Raw genomic sequence first — 24,380 nt, 5'->3', positions numbered from 1 at the left:
CACAAAGAAGGTGGCAAGTGTAGTTTAAATTTAATTAAAATAAACACATATATTTCCTATACCTGGCCTGGTTCTTGTCTCACTGTGGGCACAGTAGGGGGTAAGGGGGGAGATTTGTGGGACTATGAGTATTCAGTAAGGCCAGCGCTAAAAAAAAACGTAAGTGAGTATTGCAGGGCTCCTTGATTGGGGGGGTGGAAAAGACTCCCCAGGTGAAGGGTGGTCTCAATATAAAGCAACCCGATATAAAAATACACGTTGTTATCAACAGTGTTTCCCCGAATGGGTGACAGTTTACCAAGAACAATCTCCTTCCCCTGGGTTCTTGCAGCTCATTCGCAGCACTGGCATACCCTTTGGGTCATAAAGCCCGGCTACACCTTACACAGCAAAGGACACACATGTAGCACCTGCAGTTGCAGTATAATAGCAGCAGAAAAACAGGCTTTACTGATAAATCAACGTTTATTTCATTGGGACAATGTATCTGCAGTGTTAAAATTCATTTCATATTTCAAGTATTTTTTTCTCTAAAATAATATCAAATATTAATCTTGTGCAGCTCAGCTGCAGTGCTTAAATGGGACTCGCGTTCCTTTTGCGGGCATCCCCAGTGGACTAAACTTCACATTTCACAGCGGCAAATATTTACAAGCAGCCCTGCTGTTCCGAACATTTTCTGTGGAGAACTAAAAAATGCATTATTCTGCTCCCTGCTCCATCTCTTTGCTCGCTAATGCTTCATTTCTGCATAATCCCAAACCTGGCGCAGTCCCTGCTTCACGTCTGCAAACTTTATGCAGCGCAATAAGGGAAGTTCATTGCATCTGTGGCCAGATTTAGTAAAACAATACAGCTCGAGTGTGCAATATATATGCACGAGTCCTTTAGTTTGCACTGCCACGTCCCACACCCACGGGGTGTCAAGCTTCGGTCTGCGTACATGTCCATCCATGGCTTGCTCTTGGTGTCTTCTGCTGGGTCATAGGTCAAGGTCCTGCATGACGCCCCAGCTCGGGCCCATTTTCACCTTCACTTTCAGTTTCACAGATAATTTAAAGGCCTTCTCCATTTCGCTCTTCATAATCTGTGCTACCTGCAAGCAGAAAGCAGAACGTGAGAATGGCTGCAATTCCCGATGCAGATGGGGTTGGGGCAAAGGGGACAGTGCATTTGATCAGACAACGCCATTGGGAGTCAGAAATACAACGGGGCAAGTATCGAGGCAGCATACATCAATAAACCTTTCTAAACCTTGGAAAAACCCATGCTGTACCAGAATACGTTGCAAGTTCTTCCCCCTTTATCATACATGCATCTCCATAGAACCAATGCAGTCTTTTTATATTTATATTTTATTTATATAGAAAAGGTGCAATGATCTTTTGAGCACAAATAAACGTAGAAAGAACGTAGAATAGATAAGAAATCAGATTTCACAGGAAGCAGTGAGCTTCTTACAATGGCGTGAGTTGCAGGGGCATTCCGACCAGGCTGTGCAGGGGAGTAAATGGAACAGTCACTGGGGACAATACATAAGTGTACATACAAAGATTAAGGACAACCAACATTGGCCATTTTTAAGGGCTGGTAGGTGGTATGGCCAGCTGTGCTCTGGATGTGACCATGATGGGTGAAGTGCTAGAATGGAGGCAGAGTATGTGAGAGACAGACAGAGGCTCGTTAGAGGAGAGGGAAACATGTTGGCTAGCAGGCAGATGAGCGGTAGTTTAAGAGTGTAAATCGGAGGCAAGGAGGTAGGCTATTAGTTTGATTTTGAACAAATATGTGTGAACTGTTTCTCAGATGTCCGGGGGAAGAGAATTCCATGCAAGTGGAGCAAGAAACAAGAAAGAGCGGAAGCACAGGGAGGGCGAGGAGCCACAGGGGTAGTTGAGGAGGCAGAGCAGACATTACAAGAAGGCTTATAGCGATTGATGGAGGATGACGGATGCAGTGTTGCCGCACTGTGGATAGATTTGTTTCTTTGCTACTTGGAGTTTGAGTGCACAGCGTGGACTGGAATGCACACAAGCGGTCACAAACACTAGCTTTGCTTTAAGCAGCCTCACTTCAGTTTGTTTCATCTGTGCCCTCTTTCCTCCGTCACTTCACCTTTTCTTTTCTTCCAAGCAACGGCACAATACACCAACTTCCACTCTGAGACCACTACAGTGATGATTGTGTGCAGCATAAAAGCTCTCTAACATAAGTAAAATCATCTCATGTCTTTCCTTATGCATCTTCAACATAATCCTCGTGACTCTGAATGAGTGCACCCCACCCCTTCCTCCACTGAAGTCCAGAACTTTATTTAGGGGTAGAAGTGTATGACAAAAAATGTAGTGGGACTTTGAACTGGTTAGTGTTTTGTTTGGGGGTGGAGGAGGTCAGAGAACGGGGGAACATGTTTTAAAGGAATGAAGCAGCTAACTAGCCAAGTAGGTGTTATGAGCAAAAGAAGGGGACCCTTGTTTTTCGTTTTTGTTCTCTATTGTCAAATGAAAATTCAGTTTAGATGTAAGTGCTATGAGGAATTATGGTTTCCTCACTGTAAATTAAACACATTGCATTAAAAACTCTCTGGGGTGGCCATTTAGATCTTTCTTTCCTGGTCATCTCTGACATGCAGTTGCATATTTCCCTACAATGGCTTCAGATGCTTTCAACACATAGTAGGCCTAGTGTAAAGAGAACTAAGAGTGCTTTGACCACTATCTTTCCCTCAAAATCTAAACTGTGGTACCAGAACCTCGTCTTCCATTGGTTTACTCTTTGCACATTCCAATTTACCTGTGCCTAATCCGTTTCTACACACCACATTACAATTTTATCCTAACATTCTACAGATGACAGTGAGTGATCAGAGAACCTGGAAAGCTGTAAGGTGTGTCTGGGGTTCAAAGCTGAAACAAAGAACTTCCTGTCTTCATCGTGCATGTGGGTTTGCATCACTACATCATTATATAGACCAGTCCATTAGTTGTTGCACACAAAGAAAGCAGAGAGATCAGATTGTGTGTTGATCTGAGGAATGCCAACAGAAAGGTTTTGCTTGACAAACACACACACCCATTATCAGTGAATTACTCGGCCAGAGTGTTTACTACATTGGTCCAGTCCTGAGTATATTATCAAGTCAAAATACACCTTTTGAGTATACATCACAGCTTTCATTACGAAGAATAGTCTTTACCAAATAAATCGAATGACCGTCAGGCTTGCCCCTAATGCTGCAATGCACCAGAAAATGTAGTTCCCCTTTTTGGTCATCTTGTCAACTTCCACAGTTTAAAATGTAGTACACTTCCAGTAGGCAAAGGAAGACTGAACAAGATGACACTGAGCTTTGAGAATTTAAAGAGCCTGGTGTGACTATTCTTATGTTTGCATAACAACGTCAAAGGACAAACCCAAAATGTGTCACAAGTGAGAATTCTGACCAGTTATTTGACACATGGCTGAACCAATGGGGTTACCTGTGACTAAATGACTTCTGCCCTGCTGGAGTACAAGGATGAGTAGTGGCTAAAATGCCCACTCAGTCATCACACTTTACAAATAAAGAGGCAACACAATCATAAAGGTAAAATGGGCACAGTTAAGAGATAGATCTCCTTTGCCTTTTGTGGTAACATGTGCAGATGCAAGGCTATGCTCAAGAGGGGTGCAAATGTGGTTCAGTACCAACCCAAACCGCAAAGTATAACAGTCCAAAATAAAGGAGTGTCCAATCAGGATTCTAAAAATACATTTTTTTTTTAAAAAAGATATATATATACACACACACACACTTTAAGCACACCATGTACAATAGTAACTAACTAGAAAAAACACTACACAAAGCCCACCCCTGGTGAAAGAACGCAGAATAAGCAAACACAGCAAGATGCAGCACTCTCAGCCATGCATCAGGAGAGTTAGGCAAGTAATGATCACAATGTTATTTAAAAGGATATGTTCTTGGATGCAAAAGGGGATTCATCTGACCTAGTCTCTAGGGCCCAAAGATGGTACAAGGGGCTGGTTACCAGTCAATAATACCTATCTCGGCTCTTGGTCTGGCAGCCCTGAACCAGACTTTTTGGCACTGTGCAAGCAATTAGAAGATCGTGAGAGTGCAAAAGGCAGCACCGGTGGGTCCTGGTGGTTCGAATTTGTCAAGTGGCTCTTGGAACACAGCTCCAAGCAGTTCAACAGTGAAAAAACTAAGGTACCGGCTTTCTTGTCTCGCGGTGCTGAGAGTCCCAATCCTGGGGCTCAGGGCCAAGATGAGTCATTTTATTGTGCTCTCAAACACGGGAGAGGCTGGCACACAACTGCAGGGTTCCTCCACACAGTGAGGTCCCTGGAGACTGCTGAGGCTGGCAGAGAGGCAGGTCTTGGTGCAGCATACAGACAACCCACAATGTTCCCTGGGGTTTCTTATGGAGAAGATCTTGCCTCGGTTTTGGATTACATGTCTTCACCACACAACTGGAGGACTTTGGAAAGGACTGCTCTCCCAACAGGGTCCAACCACATTCATCAAGAACTGAAGTCCAGAGATGAATCACAAAAGTAGTGGGAGGAATGTTCTTTTATAGGTAAAAGTATTTGTGTGATTGGACAACAGTATGCCGGCTTTAAGGTTACAATCCATATTTTTGAAATAAGTGGACTTTGCCCTCTGACATCACACCCAAAGTGCTTTGTGCTACAGGAAGAGGAGGGGACAGGAAGGAAAGATAGTGGCAGAGAGAAACAAGAAAGTGGAACCTTCCTCCAGCAGTAAAGAGCTCCCCAAGTCTAAACTCACCTAGCCGCTTCCATTCACAATACAATCAAAGTCCTTTAGATATGCAGCACCCTGGTGTGAGGCTACTTCTGCTGTGAATGGGTGTGCCCTTTTATTCCTGTTCCAAAAACAGCTTCCTGTGGAGTGGCTGTATCTCTGGGAAGGGTCGTACCTGCCCTCACAAAGAACCGAGAAAAGCATCTCCCAATGCTACAGTCCTGCCAGCAGTGGCAAGGCCAGCCTGTCTGAGGAGAATACACAATCCTTTCACAGCTGAGCTGTGTTCAAAGGGATGACGTGAGATATCACATTGTTGTGGCAGTAATAATTATGAGAAATACCATTCAGCATCCCATAGCTCAGGTATGGCTTACATTTAAAGATTATTCTGCCACCAGGATTGTATGATCATAATTCTTGAGTCCTAGCACAGGGGCAAAACAAAAAAGGTGATGGCTGGAAGGTTTAGAATTAATCTTAACCGCTGGCATCACTCTGGGCAACCCCACAAACCATGGTTCTTCGCCTGCCAAGCCATAACAGAAAGGGTAAATACCAAATGCAACTCAGGCGGTCCCACCCCCAAAGGGTCAGTCCAACCCGACTTGCTAGCTCACATCCCTTCTGCACGAGACCACAAGCATCTCCAGATATGTTTTGGCCTTGGTGGGTGTCAGCAGTGAGGGGTAGCTTGGGTTTCTAGGCCCAGCAGGCACAGGACCTACTACTAGGGGTGTATACTTCACAACATACTACAAACCTGAAATGTGGCATGTGGGTAGGTTCCATGGTGTAGACAATGCAGGTATAAAATATACCCTTTTCAGATTATTATTTTTACGCAGTCTGCAATGCTTACCACTGCCATATGGCTCTTTGCGGCGCCTTAGTTCTGTCACAGTTCTACGTTCACTATTCCTAAAGATCAGCTTTTCAGTGTTCCTAATTTTTCCAAATCATCAGTATTCTAGCTGACATTAGCGGCACTCACTTTTGTAGTGATGCGGGTGACTGGAAACGGTGCATGTCTCTTCAATAGTGTCCGCAATGCCATTGTCCTTCACATTGTGGCAAATGTATTTCCCATGAGAATTACAGAAACTTCATTTCTCACAGAAGTTGATGAATGTATACCATCTCAACAGTACAAAGTTTACATGCTTCAGCCGTACATGTATGGGTACGGTACTTCAAGCTTACACGCTTCAGCCTTACACATACGGCACTTATGTTGAGGTCACTGTAGATCGGGACACCAATAATGTTGCTGGGCCATCGCAATGCTCCAAATGAAAGTAGCTGGAACCGATTTATGGTATTCATGCTTTTCTCATGGTCAGCTTTATGTTGCTGGCTCCAGAGTTGGAAACAAAGACAATTTGTTCCCACTAGCTCCTACAGGAAAGACTAGCACTATTGTCTACAAAGAATAATTGTTTTAGTTCATTAAATAAATTTCAAATTAGGACTGAAGTAGGAATTACCTTGCGAAGCACAGGTACACCTGCTAGTTTACGTATAAGGGAAGGTTGAAAATGATGTCATATAACAAGAGTACTGTGCACGAGTGAGTGGAAAAGAAACACGTCTGTGACATATCCATCGACCTGAAACAGGATCCTACGGATAGAACATGTGATAACACATACTACAGGAAAAGATGGGGCAAATATTGCTACTTTAATATGTTCGGAAGAAAGTGAGGAAGTAGACGCTGTTGAAATACACACCTTACCTCCCAAGAAATATATGCTTTTATAGAGCAGTCGCACACGATCTAGACATGGATTAAAATGTAATACTATATTCAAAGGGAAAAGAGAACATTTCCAAGAGAATTTCATATATTGTGAATATAAAGTGTTAAAAAAATCTCTAAACTGAGAACTCTGTAGTTAAAACCTGAAGAAAAAGGTGATAACTTGGTGTTGAAGAATTGCAAACACCACATTACAGCAGCAGAAACCCAGCTATTGCATGCGAGCTGATATACAAAAATGAGAGAATATAACCACCAAAAGTTCAAAACTTACTACGCCTCTGGGACACAGGCTAAGTGGTCTCTGTAGAGTACAGTTTTGCTATGCTCAGATATTAAAATAGGTTTGCAAAAGCAGGGATAGTTTCCTCCTGCAGGCTTCAGACAGAGGTAGATGGATTCAGAGAATGTTTCAATGTCTTATCTGGGTTTAAAAAAAAGAGTTCCACTTGGGGAACAGCTTTGCTCTCGGTCTGTAGCAATCTGCAGGGCCGGCAGTAAACCGACCTTGGATGCATAGGTGCTGTCTATAAAGCAAGTCACTAATATTTGAGCACCACTGATTTGGTTTTGTGCGGGAGCATTCAGACACAAAGCACCATGAACAAAATGGGAAAGAATTTGATCAAGTCCCTTGATATCCGTAATGGTGCTTTCTATATGAACAACAGTGGGACAGCGGGAGCAAGGAAACACAAACAAATTGACCATTAGTATTCCTCAAAAAAACAGCCAAGAGGCAGTGAAGGTTTCCAGCTCTGATGAAGGGTGCATTTCGATCCAGTACACTCAATGTATGTTCCAGAAATGAAAGTGCTTCGGCGGTGGTTAGGCGTTGGGCACGGTTCTTTCAGCATCCCTTTTCCCACACTGCGCACAATGCACACAGTTCAGCACTCCTACAGCTTCACATTTCAGATGGAAAAACTATAGTGTCAAAATTATGCCAGAGGCACAAATTACCATGTCACAATAAAGTGCTGATGTGAATGTCCCTGCAGAGGGAGGTTCCCCTGGAGAAAATCCTGGTACTTCCTGGGTTGCGAAATCTGGCTCCACAGAGTGCAGGCCATTCTTTATTTTCTCAATGATTGAGAATGTGTTTAGCTATTTAAAAGACAAAATGCAATAAAGAAAACTACCGGAGGCCCCGTGCTGATCTAAAAATAAAAAATGAAAAAGAAAAATAGGGGCACGTTCCAACAGATTGATTCAGGTATTGCACATTGGCTGGCACGCCACCCCCTTCTAAACATGGAACCAGCTAAAAAAGCACAGAAGGCAGGGTTGGGGTTAGCCACTTGACTGCACTGAAGTAGAGCAGCTGTTAACTAGTTGTGTGCTAGTATGACACAATTGTCCAACAAACTGTATATACTTACATTTTTGATGATCTTACCGATGAATTTCTGGCAACACTCGTTCCGTTTTCTCTTTGTGGTAGTGTTCAGTGGGGCCAAAGGAGTGGGGGGCTACCCATTTCCACCAACACTATACCTGAATCGATGCTTACCACCCCTCTCATTTACCTGTTATTTACCATGCTGTCCCCCCAACTCTCCCAGTCATTAGAACACGCTTTAAAAGGTTCCATTTATGGTTTTGGCAGATTTTGTTGGCGCTTGCGCAACATAACTACCAAACCACTATTACAGAAGAGAGCGGGAAGGGGGGTCTGAACTAAGAAAATCTGGTTGGAATAGCAACCAGCAACGCCATGGCATGAAATGACCAAACTATTAGAGTTTCTTTTTACAAACTCCTCTGCCATACTACCCAATGAGGAGTACCCCAACAATATTTGCTCCAATCAAGAGCTTTGTGAGAAGCAAGGCGGGTGCCAGGCTTTCCATTTTCTAGCCGCGCAGTGATTTGCAGGGGTGCCATATCTGGCTATATTAAGCCACCTTCCCCCGCCCGCACATTTGGGCTACTAAAACCCCATTTGTGGGAAATGATGGGTGCGTGGGGGTTTTGGGGGCACTTTTGGACTTCATTCGATGGCAGATCATTTTTCTAGTCCTCCCAAGGCTGCTTTGTTCTTTATGTTTACTGCCGTGAAACCTTAATTTCTCTACCCCCCTTATTCAATCTTTCTGCTCCCACACACCCCAATCCCACTCTACCCCACCCCCCAAATCTTTCTACACCCCAACCCCACTCTTTCTACATCTCCACCCCCCACTCTCTCTACCCCGTCCACCAACACTACCCCCACTCTCTCTACCCTCACCCACCATAACCGCACTCACCACCCCCCACTGTCTCTACCCCACCCAACCATCGCTCTGCCCCCAATCACCTCTATACCCCTACCTCTACACCCTTTCTCTCTAACCCACCCCACTTGCCCCCTCTCTGCCTCATCCACCCTACCCCTTCTCTCTCTCTAACTCACCTAACTTGCACCCCCTCTCCTGCTTCCTCTCAATTTATTTCTTACCCTCTCACGCTCTTGCTCCGATATCCTCTTGCTCATCATCAGTGGCACCCTCTCTCAATGGCACCCTCACTGGCTCTATTCCCCTTCTCAATCTCTTGCTCATCATCAGTGGCACCCTCTCTCAATGGCACCCTCCCTGGCTCTATTCCCCTTCTCATTCTCTTGCTCATCATCAGTGGCACCCTCTCTCAATGGCACCCTCCCTTGCTCTATTCCCCCTTCTCAATCTCTTGCTCATCATCAGTGGCACCCTCTCTCAATGGCACCCTCCCTTGCTCTATTCCCCTTCTCAATCTCTTGCTCATCATCAGTGGCACCCTCTCTCAATGACACCCTCCCTTGCTCTATTCCCCTTCTCATTCTCTTGCTCATCATCAGTGGCACCCTCTCTCAATGGCACCCTCCCTTGCTCTATTCCCCTTCTCATTCTCTTGCTCATCATCAGTGGCACCCTCTCTCAATGGCACCCTCCCTTGCTCTATTCCCCTTCTCAATCTCTTGCTCATCATCAGTGGCACTCTCTCTCAATGGCACCCTCCCTTGCTCTATTCCCCTTCTCAATCTCTTGCTCATCATCAGTGGCACCCTCTCTCAATGGCACCCTCCCTTGCTCTATTCCCCTTCTCAATCTCTTGCTCATCATCAGTGGCACCCTCTCTCAATGGCACCCTCCCTTGCTCTATTCCCCTTCTCATTCTCTTGCTCATCATCAGTGGCACTCTCTCTCAATGGCACCCTCCCTGGCTCTATTCCCCTTCTCAATCTCTTGCTCATCATCAGTGGCACTCTCTCTCAATGGCACCCTCCCTTGCTCTATTCCCCTTCTCATTCTCTTGCTCATCATCAGTGGCACTCTCTCTCAATGGCACCCTCCCTTGCTCTATTCCCCTTCCCATTCTCTTGCTCATCATCAGTGGCACTCTCTCTCAATGGCACCCTCCCTTGCTCTATTCCCCTTCTCAATCTCTTGCTCATCATCAGTGGCACCCTCTCTCAATGGCACCCTCCCTTGCTCTATTCCCCTTCTCATTCTCTTGCACACCTGCATCCCTTCTCACATTTGCCTTTGAAACTTTGCACTCTCCTCCTTGCAAGTTGGTGCCTATAAGTGCAAAATGCAAACAGCATAAACGCCAAAACTATTGGCTTTGCCAATGCTTGTTCAAATAAATCATGATTGTAATGGTTTACATTTTGCTTGATAATGTGTTATAAACATGCTATGTGGTAGCAGAGACCAAGAGGGGGCAAAGATGTAAGGCTGAATGGAGTATTGTGCATGTTGGCTTTGACCTCCGCACACGTGCAGCAGAATCGGATGCATTTGATGAAGTGTGAGAGGGATGGTTGGCGGTTTTAGGGCCGGCTGGAAGGTCAGGTTATGGACGGATAGTGGATGAGGGCTGTAGGGTGGAGGACGGATCCTCCTTCTCTGGAGCGTAGGTCTGGTAGAGGAGGCAGCCTGATGCAGGGTGCTACTGACTGACAGAAGATCGTAGTACCAAATCTGGCGTGGCCAAGCTGCAGCCACGAGAATCACCCTGCACCGACTGAGTGTATTTGATCACATGTAGAAGAAGTAGGATTCTATTTATTTATTGTGCATTTGTAAGTCAAGTATACATCAGGTAAATTGTGTTTCAAAGAGCCCGATTGGAGGGAATGCATAGACGAACAGGCCTTCCCAGTACATGGAGAAAGCATCCCGCAGGCTTCTCACTTGAGGATACCTGCTGGCAAACTGGAAGCACTTGGGAGTTGTCCGCTGTATTCCCACTTCGAGAAAAGATGCAGAACTTGATCTTGACAGAGTTCCCATTCATGGCAGGAACGGACATGCCAGCTGAGAGAATCTGCAATGCTATTTTGGTCCCATGCCTCGTGAAAAAGAATTGGGAACATGCCCTGAGAGAGAGCCCAGTGCCACAGTGTCTGCGCTTACTTGGACAGAACAGGGGAGTGGGTTCCTCCCTGCTTCCTGATGTAGAACATTGTGGTTGTATTTTCCATGAAGATGCTAACCACTTAGCCCTGGAGTTGGAAACACTTGAGGGAACCAGAACACTGCTCAGAGCACCAACACATTGATATACAGCATCTTGCCTTCCGGCTGCCAGAAACCTCTGGTAATGTGGAAGGCTTCCAGAGAGCCCTGGCGTGGAATTTTCCAATGTGTGTTCCCCAACCTTCCAGTGAGGCATCTGTTGTCACTGTCGCCTGATGTGCCGGTGGGCGAAAGGGCATTGCGTGGTGAGGTGGTGGCGATGCTTCCAACAATGCAGAGTGGTGCGAAATGTTGGGTTGAGTAAGATGGTCATTCCAGGACCCGGACACCTGCCTCCACCAAGCATCCAGGAAATCTTGGAGAGGTTGCATCGGCAGCCTGCAGTGAGGAATTAAAGGGATGCATGAAGACATCCTCCCCAGTAGGGACTTTAGAGAGCTAACTGTCTGCTGGAGAGAGGACAGCTGCTGAATTTTGCAAAGCATGGCTTTGACCGTCTCCTCTGAGGGTATAGCCAAATACTGGAGTGTGTCCAATTGAGAGCCCAGGAACAGAGCGTTCCGAGACGGCGGAAAGGATGACGTTGGAAGGTTTATGGCGAATCCCAGTGAAGTCAGGCACCGGTTGGTTGGGTTCAGTGTTCTGCAGAGCTAACGGTAGAGACTGGGCGCGGATCAGCCTGTCGTCCCGTAAAGGTAAACACAGATGCCTGCTGGGTGCATTGAAAAACCTTGGTGCTGACTTTAGCCCGAATGGCAGAGCTTTGAACTGCTAGTGCCGCCCTTGTACCTCAAAGCTAAGGAAGCGCCTGTGCTTCCGATGAATGGGAATGTGGAAGTATGCATCCTCCAAATTCAAGGAAGAAAGGAAATCTCCTTGCTCCAGCTATTCCGGCATGTGCTGCAGCGTGATCATGCAGAACTACTGAGATTTGTGTAACTTAGTGAGTTCCCTGAGGTCCAGGATGGGTCTCCATGCACCAGACTTTCTCACCAGGAAGTACCTGGAGAACACTCCAGAGCCGTGATGGAACGGCTTTGATGGCCCCCTATTTTAGCAGGGAATTAACTTCCTGGAGGAGGAATTTGAGTTGACAACGATTCCCGCTGGTGGCTCGTCGACAGAGTATTTGTCGTAGAGGAGGATGACAATGTTCGCCTGGGGCTCTTCGACACTGTGTGCTCGTCAACAGGGTCGACGTTGTGGATGAGCGTTCCTTCACTGAGCAGTGCCCGCTATGCCTCATAGTCAGGGTCGAAGACAAAAATGTTGGCACAGACGTCGCTGACAAGGGTTGGGGGAGGAGGCAACAGAAGCATGCAAAGTGTGTCCCTTCTTAGGTTTCTTCCACAGGGAAGTGTCTTCATGGGAGGTCAACCTCTTTTTAGAGGGAGTTTGTTCCGCGGGTCTGCCAACCCTAGCAGAGGCATGACTTCGGACTGAGGCCGAGTCAGAGGCCCTGGAACACTCCTTCAGCCAAGCCACCAAACTTCTATGGCGATCCTTCCGGGTTTTCAAGGCAAATGGAGCTGATGTAGCCGGTGTAAATGGAGCAAGTGTCCACACCGTGGTCTGGGTGCAGGCAATGCATACATTTCTTGTGTCGATCAAACATTTTCTTGAGGCAACACTTCGAACAGGCCCCGAAGAGGCTCTTCTTGTTGGCATCCTCCTTGGTCGTGTGGGGAAGGCCTGAAATCCGAGAAGAAAGCCTCCTGGAATGAGAAGAACTTTGGATGTTTCGTTCTTCACCGGCAATGGATCCCTGCAACTGGCAGTCACAACGGTGACCGATGATGAAGGAAAAACGAGAAGAAATGTGAGGACCAAACACTTAAACACGTGGTAAAAATCTGAAGATGGCCACCAATAGTGGAGCGAAGGAGGACCACAGTCATTGTTTGTTTATTTATTTATATAGCGCGCAAAACCCTGAGGTATCTAGGCGCTTAAACTTAAGATATTTGTTTCAGTGCTTCAAGTTACAGAAGAGGAAGCGTAAGAGGTGAGTTACAACAACGTGGAACGGGCAAATGTAATACATCATACGCAAAGTGCAAAAGAGATGTACATGGTGATCACATCCATTGAGCCTGATCCCATGTTGCAGGTCGGCAGCAACACACAGATGCAAAGTCAAACCAGTGGGCAAATACAAGGTGCCTAAATATTGTTGCAAGGCCGCAGCAGCACATAGATACGAAAGTCAAATCAGTGGGCAAATACATGGTGCCTACCCCATGTTGCAGGGCGGCAGCAGCGCACGGATGCAAAAGTCCAGCAAATGGGCAAATACATGGTGCCTACCCCATGTTGCAGGGCGGCAGCAGCAGCACATTGCCTGGGGCAGTATGACCCAAAGTGACAGCAATGGGCTATACAAGTACAAGAAGTTTTAATTTAAAGCAAAACTGCTTTACTGTTACCGAGGATTCCCAGACGACAGTGAATATTCATAAGCATGTGAATCCATGAAAGACCCTATGCTGGAGAAATTGGAAGGACAAACCCCCTTTTTACGGTGATATATTTATTTTTACATTTATAGCAGTATACAGTAGGGACCAGACAATGAGACAAGAAAACAGTGTTCATCGAGACATACCACCCCCCCTAGCTAGGTCCGAATTAAATCATATTGGCATGCGGGATCAAGCCAGGTATACAAGTGGAACAGTATCATGGTATATTAAAAAGCAGTGTTCATTGAGACTAACCCCCCCCCTTGGCTAGGTCCAAATTAAAGCATGTTGGGTGTGTGGGCTCATGCTAGGTATACAAGGGGAGTAGCATAGTTCAGTAAAAAAACATTAAAGTGTTCATCGAGTCATACCCTCCTAGCTAGGACTAACTTAAGGCATGTTGGGCATGCAGGATGAAGCCAGGTATACAAGGGCAACAGTAGAATGGTAGGCTGCAGGGGTTATTACTTCAATCGTGAAGGGAGTGAGAAATAAAAAGGTCTACTGAGGTGGGCCACAGAGCGCACACCAGCAAAACTGCACCCAGTGTAATTGGGGGCTACATCAGCTGAGCAGGTGTTGGAGGCAGAGTTAGTAAGGATTAGAGTGTTGTGCGCCCGTATTGATGCAGAGGAAGACCATGGGTCTGTGGTGAGCAACATCTTGGGCTGCTGGTTGGCCATGTGGACCAGCCACTTTGCTTGTGCCAGGGCCTGAAGAGGGGCAATGTGAGATGTAGGGGCAGCTCCACGGTGGGGATGAAAGTGCAAGACAATTTAGTTTAGGGTACCGGGGGCACGTCTCTCCTTACCTTGTGCAGAGGTAGTTGGTGTTAGTTGGTGGGTCACCTCATAAATATTAATTTCTGGAGCTACAGCGGGCTGAAGAGAAACGTGGTCTATTGCACAACTTATAGGCATGCAAAGAGCTCCGGCTTTGCCGTATGTGCCCAGACAGGCCCAAACAGGGGTCGGTCTGCAGCCTCGCTCATCTGCCTTTTTCGGATGCCGGCTGCGCCTTCTGTCTGGCTACTGCCTCCTCCCTGCCTGGTTGAAGTTCAGGGGTGTTTCATTCAGTATAGGTGTTTCAATTTTGTGACACACCCACACCACCAATCCTGCTGCTCCTCTTTTCCCCCAAGTTCTGAAACAAGGTTGGCTCTGAAGTGTATTAAAATCAGTAGTGGCCAATACTAGCGGTGAAAGGTGAGGTATATTAACACAAATATTACATTTTCTAATCACTTGAGACCAAACAGGTAAACATAGCTGCAACAGATCCTAGCACTTGCCCAACCGTTTGTGTCCCTAGTTGGGAACCGTAGGAGCTAGCAAACGGGTGTTTTTTCTATGGGAAGCCATCTCTTGTCAATGTTGTGTTTTTCCCAATCTACTGTGATACTTAATTGTGCAACAAAGAAGTATCTTTTGATTACTATGAGACCGCCCTTAAACATAGCTCCTCCAAGTACTTGAAGACCTGGAATATTTTGTGGCACTAGATGAATTTTGGAACAATAGTGGTAGATGGAAACGGATCAGATTTGGTAGTCATTTTTAGTGCTACAATACAGTATACAGCCACTTTCTTCCATCTTTCCAAGTCAGCCTACACCTCATTTAGTAATTGTGGTCTTGCGTTAATAGAAGGTTTCTTATGAGCTTGTTTTGCTAATTCAAAGGTGTGATGCTGGAAATGCATTGGAGGGACAGGGCCTCCTTGTCCTTGTCCTTTATTGTCTTATCAGGTATGTTCTGACTTGCTTTCCGCGCAGGAGTTCATGTAGAACTCCTGGCGGTGCGGCTCTTCCTCCTTTTGGTTTGGTGAACAGACCCTTGGGATACCCGTATGTCACCCATGGGTGGGAGTACGACCCTGTACTCCTAGTGTATGATTTTGGGCACCTCTTTGTGGCCCACAGAGCAGGGTATGGGCTGGGGGAAGCTCCATGCTGGATTTGACAGGTGCTCCGAGTATCCTGCATTTTAGGATTCCCAGGCCCTGCCATTGTAATCAGTTGATTCCCGATAGGAAACAAGATGGCCCCTGTGGCCTCTTGCGTTCAATTGCCGGTTACCTTACTTTTCCCAAAGTCCCGCGAAGCCCGGACTCTGTCCTTTCCCCCTGACTGGCTGTTGGGTGAAAGTTCCATATATGGTGTTGTGGGGAAGTCCAGGCCAGACTGGCTGGAGCCTTCCCAATGACTATGTTGTGAGTACGCCCGTGGAGTGGGACCTGGGTGAATGGAGTGTGTGAGGAATGCGCATTCTGTGTTGTGGGTGTCTAGTATCTGTTTGACACAATGAAAGAGAGCCCTGCCTGAAAACTGGTATGAATGCAGAGTACTTGTCTGAATCCGCATTTTGTGTTGTGAGTGTCTGGATGGAGAAGAATGACCTGAATGCACTGTGAGTCGATTGGCTGCCTGACTGTCTGAATGCCCTTCTGAGTGATTGGTTGGCTGAGTGTGACTCAGCCGAGTGAACAGGAGATGAACAGTATATCTGGGGGCCTCTCACTGCTAGAAATCGTTCAGAAGCTGAAGTAGAAACTGACATTGAAATGGACGCTGCTTAATTTGAAACTGATGCTTAACTTTGAAACCCACTGGAAGAAGAAGAACCGCTGCTGCTGTCCTTCGCTAATCTGAAAGCTGCTGTGCCTTCAAGGAACTGATCCAAAAGAGGACCTGGCTAGGAGAACTCTTCCCGAGCTACAAGGGACCATCGTGCACCAGCTGATCTTTGCCAAAGCACCCTGGTAGACAGACCTACGAAAGGCTGCCGACCGGAGACCGGGACCGCGGCGGAATCACAAAGCGAAGCACCCGTACATTGAAGTCCATCACCGTCGACGACTGCAGTCGCCGACCGGAGCCGCAGTGCTCCTTTGCCTTAGAACATTGAAACAAGGATTCCCTTGCTCATCCTCGTCGACCACTTTCGTCCTGCCGGAGAAAGTCAAGGCCACCGAGGAGAATCCGCCAGTGGGTTTCCCGCCACCCGAAGACCGCAGAAACGGCAGACGACTCGACGCCGTTGCTGGGCCAAAATTCTTCATTAACTCCTTGCAGCAACGAACACTCATCGTCGAGGTGCACCGCGCGCCTCAGCTTGCAGGACGTTTTAGACCGATCGTCAACGAGCACTGCAAGAACCAAAGCTGCTGCCGCAATGACAGTGTTCACCCTTTTTCCTCGTGGGATCTCGAAGATCCGTGGCTCCTGCCTTAAAGGGAGCCGCTCAAGAAGGATCCATCGACGACCTGATGTCGAACTCTGTTATTCCAGGTACAATGGGGTTGTAGAACTATTTAGAAGGAAATAAGACTCTTGTGAACAATATATGGACTGGGCTTGTACAATATATCTTCATTTACAGGTTGCCCAGGTGGGGGATCCTCATACAGAACTGTGGCTGGTGGTAGGTGCTCAGTTTCTGCCAAGTGTTCTAACCAACTGCTTTCCTCCTATGTCTATTGTTGGTTCTCTTTATTACTTGATTTGTGTGACATGTAAACTAAGTACAGGGGATGCACTTTAATTAAATCTGATAGTAATTGTGGTACCACGTAGACCTGTGTATATATTTGCCATTGTAGATTAACAGAGCACAAAGTGAGCTATTGTGATTGTGTATAACCTTGAACCTTAATTATATAAAGACTGTATTCACTAATAGAGTGTGTGGACATTCCTTTGTGGGTGCTTCGGGACTACACTGTACTTCGGGACCAGCCTGCATCCTCCTCTGAGAGCTAGGCCTTGATTGCTCGCCCACGTTTTACCAAATAGAGAATCTTGGCTGGGGTCCTCTGTGCCTCTCCTCTACCTTATAGAAAACAGGAGTAAAGACACCCCCCACTCCAGAAGGTTTCTTAAGAGCTTGTTTTGCTAATTCTAAAGTACTTCACATTCTGATTCTCTGAGTTGGACTACAAAGTGTCTAGCTGATGGGCAGGAACCTCCCTCAGTTCTGAGACATCAATGTGAGCAATAGACAGTAGCCACTTCAGAGGGCACAGTGGAAGATAGCCATGGCTGCATGCCATGGCCGGTGGTCACTTTAGGTGGTACAGGAGTAAGATCGGCATGGCCAAAAGGCACGCCCCAGCCATAGGAGCACTGGTCATGGCAAGAGGCCATTGGGACTGCCCATGATTGGAGCCCATGGGCAATGTCAACTCTGGTTGGATAGGGGGCTTGGCTAAGTCACCTGGCCACTGACCATACCCAAAGGCCCTTTCAAGTGTCCACCTGTGAGGGTGAACTGGCCGTGACCACAGCCACCGTACACTTAGGGGGCAAGTGCGCAGCTGACTAGGACCACATACATGTCACTTTAGGGAGTCAAGGGCACAGCTTAAAAAGGTAGCCCTTGGCAGGCCATGCACAGTTAAGTCTATAACATGGGGTGCCTGGTTCAAAGTAGACACCTACCCAGTGGGCCTATCGGTGGATCCAGGGTTCCCAGGGGAAGACCTATCCTACTCCAAGTAAGCACTGCGCATGGCCTCATGCATATACTCAGGCTGCAGCCTTGTTAAACAGAAATATTCATTTATGTATTCATACTGCCTTCCAATAAAGTGCCAATTTAATATAATTGTATTTAAAAGCATTGTAAAACACATTTTAAATGCACTGTTACATTTTTATATTTTCTGTAACCAATGCAATGCCTTCAAATGCACTTGCTGATTTGTTGACACCTGATTTTTACAATGTGACAATCAACTCAAATCATGCAGAGGTTTAGCTGAATGAGGCCTGTTAATATAATTCATGGTGGCATCCTCGCAAACAACATCATGTAAATGGTCTTGCATAGCACCCATCTGCCACTATTGGTGTCCTCAATGCGCTTGGCTCAGTGACAAAAAAAGTGTGTGGGGTTCATTAGTGGGACAGTGGCAAAGGCAGATGAGAAACCTGTGGTGTTGACGGATGCAGGTTGGCAATACCTGGTTCCTAAATTTCTAAATGTGCTGATCTGCTTTCTATGGGTTTGGCAGAAGAAACTTGGGAGTAGGTTATCCATAGGGAAGAGCCCAAGATCTGATAAACTACAGTGCTTTGGGTCTGGTTAGCAGCTGATTGAGGAGAGTGATTAAAGAGGAGAGCTTAGTCATGGTTCCGTTAGTGCTGATGTGCTAACGGCTAGACCTGTGGTGGCCATCTGTGTGTGTGTGGGGTGGGGGGGGGGGGTAGGAGAGTTCTGTGTAGGAGATCTTACAGGGAGTCAGTATGTCCGGGGAAGGCAGGAGAAGGCAGAACAACCTGCAGCCCTTGCACTCCTACCCCAGGCCATTTGCAGACCGGTCCTATTTCCCTAGCTCCCAATGCCAACCCCTCTTCCTGTCTCTGTCTCAAACACGTACATTTTACCTCATGAGGAACAAAACACGCATCTGAGAGTTGGCAGATGAGGGAAAGTGGTGGTGTGGAAACCTAGACATTACCATAGCTTGCTAAGACACATGGTAGGCAAGGATTTGAAATTCAAAATAAGGGATAGTCTGCTCTGCTCCTTTCTGCAACAGAGCCTTGTGTACTAAACTCAAGCACTGTGTGTGGCACTGCCGAAATCCTCGGAGGAGGAGGAGCAGCTGCCAGTGTGGGTGCTGGAGGAGCAGCTGCCGGAGCAGGAGCAGCAGATGTCCTCTGAGAACTGGCTGGCGGAGCGGGCCATAGCTGGGCCGACATCTCGGTGGGCTCCGGCCGAGGCGTCGTACAAGCAGGACGAGGCCCCAGCTCCCGGAAAAGGGCAGCAGTAGGAGGGTGCCAACGCTGGGTGTTCGCGGCTTGCAGGGGGAAGGATACCATCACCTACAGCTCCCGCATGCCATTGCAGGGAGTCGGGGAGAGACAGAGCGGCAGCTCCACCCCCAAGAACAGACCCATAAAGCCCTCACAGCAGAAAGCAGCGAAAGGCGGGAAAGCACACCCTTTACAGCGGGACACCGCTAGGGACAGAATGAGTGTTGAAACGCATACTACCTTACCTGAGCATAGTACAGCTACCGTCAAACCATACAGGTGCTCTGTAAAGGGGGATAGGGTTCAGAAACTGCCCTTTTCTACGCATAGCAGGGGTGGGAACTTCCTGGACCAATGGCCAATCGGGGGGGGGGGGGGGGGTGGGAGATTTAAAGGAACAGTCAACAATGATGGATTTGTCCATTCTTTTGCCAGTCTTTGACGGAGGAGTTAGTGTGGGACGAGCAGCACTTCATCTGGGCATATTAAGAACAGGACAAGCACGAGAGGAAAAGAAGAGAGAAGAGTGACACAACGGCCTGCATGAGATAAAGACTACAATGAAGCCAATCGTGGTTGGAGAGAAGACAGTAATAAATAGCATTATTACACAAGTCTGCTGTCTCTGGCCTGTTTGTGTTACCATTGTCTCACATTGTGATACTGTAGCATTTATTCTCAATCAACAAGCATTCTGAAAATATTAAGAAATGCTAAATGGTCTAACCACAAGTACTTAAAGTGGCTGCATGTGCACTTTTCAATATTTTATTATAAAAACAGCAGCGCCAGGAGAGAGGCTTTAAGAGCCAGAACAAGACAGCGCTTCTCTGCGGAAGCTCCCTTTCGAGAGCCCTGCAATGATCGCATTTTCCAGCCAACTGACACAGTTGGACCGATTAAAAAGTGGGAAAGTTGCCTGGGTCTCTTACGACACTGCATACACTACCCAAGGCCCGAGTACATTCTTGATGCTGCAGAAGTGACCAGAAACCTTGCTTGTTGGCCTAAAAGACTTGGCTGAGTGCTATGCTATGATAGAGCGCCCTCCTCTGCCGGACAAGCTTTGAGCTGCGTCTGGGAAATGCAGCAGAGTACCCAGGCTAGGTAAAACCGGGGATCACCACAGATCCTTTGCACCTACTTGAGATACTCTCTACTGCCTATGATCTTCCTACGCCCACTAGGGTGGAGGAACCCAATGCAGGGGTTGAACCAGCAATGAGTACCAGATGCAGGATCTCCGCTGGCCTGCACAGATCACCATGCAGCACAGATTGCCTGCTTGAGGGAGACATTTGTGGATTTTATAAACAAGTGCTACGGCTCTTGGGCAGTGAGGCACCACACCATCATAGAGCAATTGTTACTGATTGCTGCAATGATTCTGGTATACAATGTAGGTGAACCAGCCAATTTCCTTTTATGCACCTGTTCTGAACTTGAGGGCAGGTTCCTCATGATCTGGGAAACCGTATTCCATCAGTCTATTCATTATCAATATATGGGCCTAGTGAAGATAATCCTGGATTTTAGCCTCACCTTTTTAGTACATCTGTATCTCTCATTAGTGATTTCATTTTCATGGGTTCAGGCTTCAATCTGGTGCTATCAGGAGGTATCCTTCAGTTCTGCCAAATCAGCAAACACTGAAAGCATTACAAACACTGAAGGCTTTAATTCATGATCTTTGCATCCCGATGGGAAGGAGTTTACTTTTTACTCTCAACCTCACCCTCACAATAGCTACTCAAGCCTGTAAATTTGGTTTACAAAAACTCATACTACATATGATCTGCGGATGGGATAGATTACTTGTGTGGGCAACTACACTTCTGTTGTTGTAAAGGTTGAATGGAATGAGTCCACCCTTAGTGGAAGTATTTGCTGTTCCTTAAACATACACAGAACATTGATAGGCTTGCAGAGGAGGGAGGGCACTGTGATGCTGGAAATACCCTTTGGAGGGACAGGGCTCCTTAGTCCTTGTTTTACCACTTCCATGTGTGGGTTTTCCTCACGTTTTCTGGCGCGAAGGTCCTGTCTGGACCTCTGGCAGTGCAGCGCTTCATGGTTTGTGTTTGGTTACTAACACCCATGGGAAACCCTTATGGCACCCATGGGTGGGGGTATGCCCTTGTCCCCCTTGTGTGTGTTTTTGGGCATCTCTGTGTTGCTCAAAGATCAGGGTATAGCTGGTGGCAGCTACATGCCGACTTGACAGTGGCTCTGAGTGTCCTTTATTTTCGGGACACCCAGGCCCTGCCATAGGAATCAATGGATTCCTGAACCAAGGCAAGATGGCCACTGTAGCCTCTTGGTTTCTATAGCTTTTACACATTGTTTCCCAAAGCCCTGGAAAGCCCTGACTCAGTCCCTTTCTTCCTGACTGGCTGCTGGGTGGAAAGACCATATATGGCTCTGGGGCTGACTACTGTCGGAGTAACTGGAGCCTTCCTAGGGGCTGTGTGTTGTGGGTACACCGTTCGGGCGGGACCTCTATGAATGGAGTCTGAAGTGAACTCACATTCTGTGTTGTGTGTCTGTGTGTGTCTGTGTGTGTCTGTGTCTGTGTCTGTGTGTGTGTGTGTGTCGCAGTGCCTGGGCCAGTCCTGACTGAAACTGGAGTAAATGCAGTATAGTGTTCTGAAATACTGGGTGCTTACTCCAGCCCACATTCTGTTTTATGGATGTTTGGGTGGAGTGAATGGCCTGAATGCCTGTGAGCCTGATTGGCTGCCTGCCTGCATGAATGCAGCCTGAACGCGGCATCAATGTGTAATGTGTATTTGTTCAGAAGCAAATCTTGAAACTGAAGTTCAGAAGCTGAAGTCAAAGCTGAAGCAAGAAGAAGCTGTTCCCTGGAGCCCAGCTGGAGGAAGAAGTCTGCTGCTTCAGCTTCTTCACGTAATCCGAAAGCTGCTGTGTTCTTCCAAGGACTGATTCAAGAGAGGACCTGGTTAGGAGACCTCTTCCCGAGCCAAGAGGGATTATCGTGCACTTGCTACTCTTCATGAGAAGTACAGAGGAAGCCAGTCCCGCGCGCCTGCCCTCCGGAGAAGGGGTCTTTGTGAATCCAGAAGAGGAGTATTTGGACATCTTGAGTCAAAGAAGTCCAGTTGTGTCGCCAAGGTCCTGGAGGAGTGTTTGTGACCACTGAAAGCCAGATAGCTGTCTACCACTGTAAGAAACCTGAGGGTATTCTCTCACGCAGACCTCAAGAATCCCTTATTCAGGTGGCCAGGGAACAGCTGGCCCTCTCAGATCCCAACCCTTAGGGTGGACGAGGGAGCAAGGATCACCTCGGTAGGGCGCCTGGGGTTATGCTCGAGGGTATGCCCCAGGTGAGACACGGTATTACACAGGGGAGGAAGACAAAATACATGAGGCCATTATAGGCTTTTCCAAATCAACCTTCCTTTCACCCAATAAATCTCCCTTACCAGAAGGCTGTGAGTCCTGAAAGGACGAGGAGGGAATTGCCCTTGCCCTTTTTCAACTCAGACCCACAAAGCCTCTGAAAGCGAAATCACAAGACCGGACAGTCCAGCTGGCGTCTGGTGTGTCAGGTGTCAACGGCACACAGAGCCCTCCCTTGCTGATAGCCAAAACGGTGACAAACGCCTGCCATTGTGGTGCTGTCCTTGGCTCCAGAGACAAGAAAATCCAACAGTTCAGCACAGCCGGTGAGTCGGGGAGGACTGATAGTAAACCGAACTGTGCCGGGTCCAAGGTTGCAGAAGACAACACTGTTTGAAGAAAGAACTTCTGTGCTCGAACCTTAAAGAAATCCCAGTAAAGGTCCAGATGCAGAGTGGTCCGGCATCGCATGGGTGCTCATTCGAAGGACTCTGATTGGAGCCTTTTTGTTTTGTTGAAACTACAAGTACAACGAGGCCTTAGAGGAGGCCTGCATGAAGTGTCAAGGTGGTCATACGAGGGTCGAGCAAAACCCCTCGTACCGCCAAAGGTCTTTGACACGTTAAGGAAACAAGGTGAACTGTGTTACTTGGGCAGATGTGAACCCATATAAGGGATACCTACATATCCAGATAATCAGTAACACACCCGAGAACATTGTATTAATAGAACTGTTTGAAGCCTGGCTGGGTGCTTTAAGGGAAGTCTGACTGGGGCTCTGAGACCCGAACTTAGCTAAAGGGAAGAACCTGAGGGGTCTTGTGAACTGTGGCTAGTGTGAACCTGATGGAGGGATGCCAGGAGAAAGCTAGGAGAAGCGAACCCCGCTTTTCTGATGAAATGATTGCATCATGAACCATGTTAGAATGGCTAAGGGAATCTGACTCCGGGACGCCAAGGGAAAAGTTAACAAGTAAATCTCATACTGTGATAAAGCAAAGTGAACTGTGTATCTGGCAAATGTGAACCCGGCTGAGGGATGCCTGTGAATCAGGGTGAAGCATAATACACCCAAGAACATTGTGTGGACAAGAGTGAACCCGACCGAGGGAGGTCCACAGTAAATGATGGTTTAAAAAGACATTAAGACTCTTGAATGTTACAAGTTGCTGATATTTTTTGTGAAAGGCCATACTGAACCCGACTGAGGAAGGCCCATGTTGCAAGAAGGATCACAGCCAGGCAGAGGGGATCCAAGGGACAAAGACAAACAGCCAATGTGAAAGATTACCAGAGGAACTTTTGTTTGTTTGTGGTTTATGGTCCAGCAGGCCTTCCAAGGCAAGGGACTTTGCAGAAAAGAGACTTGGCCCCCAGAAGGTCTGGAGCTGTAAAGGTTCCACCTGAACAAAGAATCTTTCAAGGGACATCCCTGACACGGCATCCAACCACTTCTTCCCGCCAAAGAGGATCCCAGTTCGCTGTGTGCAGAGTAAAGTCCACTGGTGGGTTTCCCACCACCAAAATCCAAGGAAGACGTCCAGAGGGTCTGTATGTCATGATGCCCGCTCCCGGGGAGCCGGTTCAAGCCCGGTGTCCCCGAAAGCGGACATCCAGTCCCCAAGGAAGGACCCAGCAACCCCATATAGGGGCCCTTTGGACAGTGTCCTGGCGCCTATGGCGCCAGGCTCATTATGGGAATGCTTGGGTGCACTTACCTGATGCAAACCATGCTGCAGGATCCCGGCCTCCTTGAGGCCTGAAAGGAACTACTTTACCTGTGGGACTAATTTACCATCCGGGCGAGGTCGGGGGA

General features: G+C 47.4%; 1 protein-coding gene across 1 annotated transcript in view; it reads right to left on the bottom strand.

The window, feature by feature from the left end:
* Positions 1-446: 446 nt before the first annotated feature.
* The window catches only part of POLQ (DNA polymerase theta), a 1,553,125-nt gene continuing 1,529,191 nt past the window's right edge, over positions 447-24,380 (bottom strand). The window contains exon 31 of the mRNA XM_069635828.1: positions 447-1,096. Coding sequence (XP_069491929.1) covers positions 983-1,096 — 114 coding nt within the window. The 3' untranslated portion in view covers positions 447-982. The remainder of the gene's footprint in view (positions 1,097-24,380) is intronic.

Source organism: Ambystoma mexicanum, chromosome 7p (assembly GCF_040938575.1).
Source record: "Ambystoma mexicanum isolate Mex_15411 chromosome 7p, UKY_AmexF1_1, whole genome shotgun sequence".
NCBI lineage: Eukaryota > Metazoa > Chordata > Amphibia > Caudata > Ambystomatidae > Ambystoma > Ambystoma mexicanum.
Note: the sequence above shows the minus strand (reverse complement) of the source record. Positions and strands in the feature narration are given on the sequence as shown.